The sequence below is a fragment of the Limulus polyphemus genome, unplaced genomic scaffold (genome assembly GCF_000517525.1).
Source record: "Limulus polyphemus unplaced genomic scaffold, Limulus_polyphemus-2.1.2 Scaffold3725, whole genome shotgun sequence".
Classification (NCBI taxonomy): Eukaryota; Metazoa; Arthropoda; class Merostomata; order Xiphosura; family Limulidae; genus Limulus; species Limulus polyphemus.
In genome coordinates this window covers 99,911-106,044 of record NW_013669335.1, presented here as the reverse complement: position 1 = coordinate 106,044, position 6,134 = coordinate 99,911, and the positions used below count along the sequence as shown (strand labels likewise).

The 6,134-nt window shown below is 35.5% G+C and overlaps 1 protein-coding gene across 1 annotated transcript in view; it reads right to left on the bottom strand.

Annotated features, from left to right (window-relative positions):
• Positions 1 to 3,647, bottom strand: part of LOC106469924 (protein lev-9-like) — a gene marked incomplete at its 3' end in the record, with an annotated part of 10,198 nt that extends 6,551 nt beyond the window's left edge. Inside the window, exon 1 of the mRNA XM_013930442.2 lies at positions 3,049 to 3,647. Coding sequence (XP_013785896.1) covers positions 3,049 to 3,115 — 67 coding nt within the window. The remainder of the gene's footprint in view (positions 1 to 3,048) is intronic.
• Positions 3,648 to 6,134: the final 2,487 nt, after the last annotated feature.

Here is a 6,134-nt window from a genome sequence, read left to right as displayed (position 1 = left end):
GGCGTGATACTAGTCACGTGACCTCGCTGACGCAACAATATTCTTTCTTTGTAAATGAACATCTTTCTCTATCAATTTCAAGATATAGAAGGTCATAGTTACATAACTGAATCAGTGATTCAACCCAGTATAAAATAGAACCATCTGTTTGACAGAATTCAAGACTCATATACGTAATTCCCACAAAAACTTAACTACATGTCCCAACATTGTAAAGTATACTCCAGCAGAGGAACAGCATGCGAGAGGATATTTTTATTGTGAAGGGGACTTCTAGCGAATCGATAGGGCACCATTTGGGCGTTAGAGATATGACTCTAATTGAAGCTGTTTCGTGGCAGTGTGGTACGATATTGTAACTTCAATAAAGTTGCTGGAATTAAAGAAACCAGTGTTGTCAAGTCTACGTATAATTGAATTTCTTAGTTTAAAAAAGACGCTTAATTTTTTGAGAGTCACAGATTGCAGTTTTTTTCAGCTTGTTTTATTCTGAGGTCGCTTATTTGGGCTTTGTGTGATAGCTGACTTCAACACACAGTAAACTGTTTGTCGGAGTGGGTTTGGTGATTGACTGGGTCAGTGAGTAGCCTATACATCGTTCTATACCCACTCCTTTTTAGTTAAAAACACATCCACAATCGTAAACTTTCTGGCCCACTTAACACAGTCTATATTCCAATTGAGCCCAAAAATTGCCATTTTTACGGTAAGCCATAAAACTGAGAGTAGTTTTGTAAGTCAATGCTGCTTGTATCAGGCTCGTTCCTAATGGCAATGCCGCTTGTTTTAGGCTTGTTTCTAAAGGCAATGCCGCTTATTTTAGGCTCGTTCCTAAAGGCAGTGCCGCTTGTTTTAGGCTTTTTCCTAAAGACAGTGCCGCTTGTTTTAGGCTCGTTCCTAAAGGCAGTGCCGCTTGTTTTAGGCTTTTTTCCTAAAGACAGTGCCGCTTGTTTCGAACGACAATGCTGTTTATTTTTCTTGCGAGACTTGAAAACATTGAAAGGCATTAGTAACTCCAGTGGCTCTGCCAAAAATAAAGCATCAGAGTCTACCGACCCTACATTACTGGAAGCTACAAAAGATGGCGACAAACCTGCGAAAGTTGTATGGTAATTTGGCTTGAACAAATTGCTGCAACCCAAGCTTCAAAGATGTCTCGAACATGCCGTACTAGGTTTATTAACAATATGAATGGAAAGGCATCCTGATCTGCATGATTAATAAAACAATAACACATGTTATACACGTTGTATGGGTAACCTTTCAGGAATCTTTCTTATAGGAAGACAGTTAATAATACAGAATATGTATTATAAACAAAAATTACTTTAACACTTTTTATTCAATACAATTTATCATTTTACAAAGTAAAAATACCCCTTAACAATGATGCAAGACATATGTCAAATGAAATTACAAAAATGCATCCTTCTTTGAAGGAAAACCTAATTAAGCCAAGGAAAAACAAAACAAGAATACAAAAGAAACCCTTTAACAAAAACCAACGAGCCCTCCAGTGGCACAGCAGTATGTCTGCGAATTTACAACGCTAGAAACCGGGTTTCGAAACCCGTGGTGGGCAGAGCACAAGTAGCCCATTGTGTAGCTTTGTGCTTAACTTCAAACAAACAAAGAAAACAGACCAATGATATGGAACATTCTAAAATCAATAGTATTGAATAAGCCATTACTAAATATATGCACACACACACACATTAAAATGAGTCCTTTAATTACAACTTTAATTAAACCGCTGAAATTGAAAGAAAACACAATTCACAAGCAAATATAAATACTTACAAATGACTAGAAAGAGTGCACTCAAGTCAATAAAGAAAAGAAAATGTACATAAAACTAGTAATGAGCAAAAAAGCATGCAAAATAATAGCAAAATGAAAAGAAACAATACATGAACATTTATAACAATAAAAAGAACCATTAAAATTTATAGCAGAGACGGCTGGTATGGGTATTAAAATACAGTACAAGAACAACGTTTCGACCTTCTTAGGTCATCTAAGCGAATAATGTATTTTGGTCCTTATTCTGACATTTATCTGAATCACTAAGTTCTTTAATTACTGAAGTCATTTATAGATGATACAGTACTTTTATTTTAAGATATATATATATATAATTGTTTAATATCTAACTCAAAACTGCCATTCTCGGTGCTTTGTTCATTCTATTAGTGACTGAGAAAAACAACCATCGTCAATTACCTCATGATATATATAAATAAAAGCCCAGAGCTTAACGATTTTACAGTATTAAAATATGTTTCTCAAGTTTTGTAAATCTTGCGTATCCAAACCACCCAAAAGACGTTTAAGTACATATATACATAATTTTACAGCAGCTAAGCCATGCTCAAAATACTAATACATAGTAAAAAATTATAAAAAAGGCATGTCATGAAATATGTATTTACAGCAAAGAAAATTAGGCTTGGGCAGATAATGAAAGTTTAACAGTATACAACTTAAGTACCTGTAAAACATTTAGTATATTACAATAAAACATAAAGTATATAATAGCTCAAAATCGTGCATAAACTTTTATTATAATTTCAGATCACAAAACAGTTGATCAGGTACCTGATTTAAACAAAAATTAACTGTGGAAGGCATTACTTTACGACAATGGTTTTGCTATGTTCTAGCTATCAATGTAGCAATTCCCTGTAGTGTGCAATGTTGTTTATTTTATGTTTGAATTTCTATCACATTTTTTGGAAGAATGACTTGAAATCGATTGTGTAATTTTGCGCTGAAACAACTCCCCCCCCCTTTATAATATCGTTGATATATAAAATATCACTAATAATTTTAACTGGAATTTTCTCTTAATCTTGGTTTAATAGTGTACTAACAGAGAAAATGATGCCAAGCTTACAAGTGCAATAAACTTTTGATTTTTAATAATATTCACACATTAAAAAAGCTTTCAAATCATCTTACAATCCAAAACATTCTAAATGAATGAGATCTACAATTTGAGATAATTGTTTAGGGTTTACACTCTAATATCGATAATCATATACTTACGTACGATCGAAAAGCCTCCTATTCCACTGATAAAAACAAACAAAGTGAGTTTTAGTAAACTCCACATATTTTTAGTCTTTCCTATAGAACTGTGAATTATATTTGTAGCACACTCGACCTTAAATTGTAGACTCAACGGACTTTGGAACACGAAGTGTACATATATAATCAAATAAAGTGATTAACTTGCACTTCTTAGCTAATTCTTGATCCACACGAAGTGTACAGGCTCCAACTGACTTGTTGAATGATGTTATATCATTTACAGTCGTACAGCAATGTGCTTCCACGAGATATGTATCCGTGTTGCTTCTCAGAAACTAATAACCGGAAATATGTAAGATGTGATTTCCTCCTTCCCTCCCCCTCTTTCCTGTCGTCAAATGTTACTGCTTTTTGTATAAGTTTATCGCGTTCCGACATATAAACGTTTGCTAATCACCCTTATCCCATTTTCAGTAGGTTATTAGCATTTGTTAGTTTGCTTGATTTTTAACACAAAGATAGATACTGGGTTACTTGCACTCTTGACCCCGTGGAGAGTCGAACCTCGTATGTTAGCGTTGTAAGTCTTTACACTTACCGCTGATCAGCAGGAGACTTTTTATATTTTTCGTTAGTATTAACCCGTTAACTGTGACTGTTCTAAATGCGAGCGAAATGTTTCCAAGCCGTATACGGAGGCGGACCGTACACTATACGGCGAATCAGCAGTCAATGGGTTAATAAAACATTTTGAAATTAATAATTATTTAGTATGGGAAAATATTTTTTATGTTATTAAGTTACAATAATGAACAACCTACAGAACTGAAGTTATTGCTTCTTTGTTGTTTTTATTAATCTAATTATGTAGTTTATTTGTTTTTGTTTTAGCGCAAAGCTACACAATGGGCAATCTGCGCTCTGTCCACTGTGATGAATCGAAACTATTATTTTAGTGTTGTAACTCCCTAAACTTACCGCTGATCCAGTGGGGGACTTTACTTTTGAAATGTTGGGAAGGAATATTATGTCACGAAATTTGCGGCATGATATTTTGTTTAAGATATTAGTTGATCGTTTTAAATAAGACCAGAATTATCTTTGAAAATCATAAACAACCATTTTTTTTCCCTGAGATTTTGCTATAAAATGTCACTATAAAATATCTTTAAGATCTTAAAGTTTTTAAGTGTTGATTTTATATTGAAAATCACGATGTTTTAGCAACTATTTGAAAACGTTTTAATATCACTTACGTATTTCTGAAGCCGGGCGTGACCTAATTGTTAGTGTACCCTAACGCTCAATACAAGGATTCATGTTTTGTGATATTATCGCCGCTAAAACACGCTCTGCACACTGTGCCATAGGTGTGCTATAACAATGACGGTCAGATCCTGCTATTCAACATGTAGCATGGAAAGCAATTTTAGTGTTAACTGTTTTATTTAGCTCGATAAGGTGAGAATATCGAGTTCTCCACGAGTTTTCAACATTTTTCATACCTACATATTTCTAGTTATGTAAGGACGAACGCAGCCCAATGGTTAGCGTGTCTGACTGTGGATCCTAAGTTCGCGTCCCGTTACCATTTACGAACAATCGCATTGCGCACTTTGAGGCTAGGGGTGTGCTATAAGAGTGATGGTCAAATCCCATAATTCGATCAGAGTAGCCCACGAGTTGTTGGTGGGTGTTTTTCCTCTAATCTACCACTTCAAAATTAGATAAGCTAGCGCATATAACCCTTGAGTAGCTTTGTATGAAAATTCAACAACAACAACAAGTTTTGACAAAAGAACGTCGGGCAAGGAATATGGCGAAACTCATTTTGCTCTAGTTATGTATTGTTTTGGGTGATTCCCCTTTAACGTCACGTGTACTTCCTCCTAAGAAAGACTGCTAGTAAGTAGAACGCCATGTGTAAAAGTAAAAGGTGATTTTTTCCACTGCGGGCCAGATGATACTTGAGGAAGTTATTTGTTATTGAAATGACTAATAGACACTTAAGTAGCGCATGAGCATTGAGATGGATGACGCTACAGTTTTCAATACAGTGATGTGTCCTTTAGTTCTGAGAGTCTGGGACAAGTTATTGTCTGAAGCAGAGTCTAGAGTCAAAGTAGTTGGCCTAAAGCAGAAGTGCTGTGTATTGTCCTTTGCCCTCGTTTACCTTTAGTTTTTCTATTGTAAATTAAGATTACTTTTTACTTCCTTATATTATATTTAGTCTGCAATTCTTAATTCTGTCAGAGTCAGAGCTATTATAATTATTACGCTTATTTGTAAAGAATACCACAGAATAATGTAGTAAGGAGAAAATTTGGTACTGTAACCACGAGATTTGGTTTGTTTTTTCTACCGTGTTATTTTTACACTATCTAGCTGAGTAATAGTGGTATTTCTCTGGAGGAGACTGTGCAATGTTCAATAATACAGCTGATGATATAACACGTAGAATACGTCTGAAAAGATGTGATCCTGCTTTCTGAGCACTGAAGTGGGAATTTTGGTGGTGAACGTTAAGAAGCCACCTGAACTTTCATGTAAGTGCAAGGTTTATGTAGCCTGTACACACAATTAAAAAAAAAGACTTCTACATGTGCATTGAGGGAGTTGTGTTTTTATAGAACATAAAATATGTATCAGATTGGTTTCAACTTGAGTGGAGAAGTCCTTGTTTCAATGGATTTTGCCTGTATTTGGTATTCTTTGACACCGACTATGGTAAATGATTTGACGCAAGAATGGCTGTACAAATTGTGGTGGTTCACCAGTTGTGTTTGTGACCATCTAGGACAGTTTATGTGTTAGTTATGGATTTTGCGCAAAGCTACACGAGGGCTATCTGCGATAGCCGTCCCTAATTTAGCAGTGTAAGACTAGAGGGAAGGCAGCTAGTCATCATCACCAACAGCCAACTCTTGGGCTGCTTTTTTATCAACGAATTGTGGGATTGACCGTCACATTATAACGCCCCCCCCTCCGGCTGAGAGGGTGAGCATGTATCTAGGAGGGTAAGTATATTGTTACGCCTCCAGTCGTTAGTTAATTTTCCGTAAATTTGTTACGACGAAACTTTAGCGACACAAGTCCTTTCT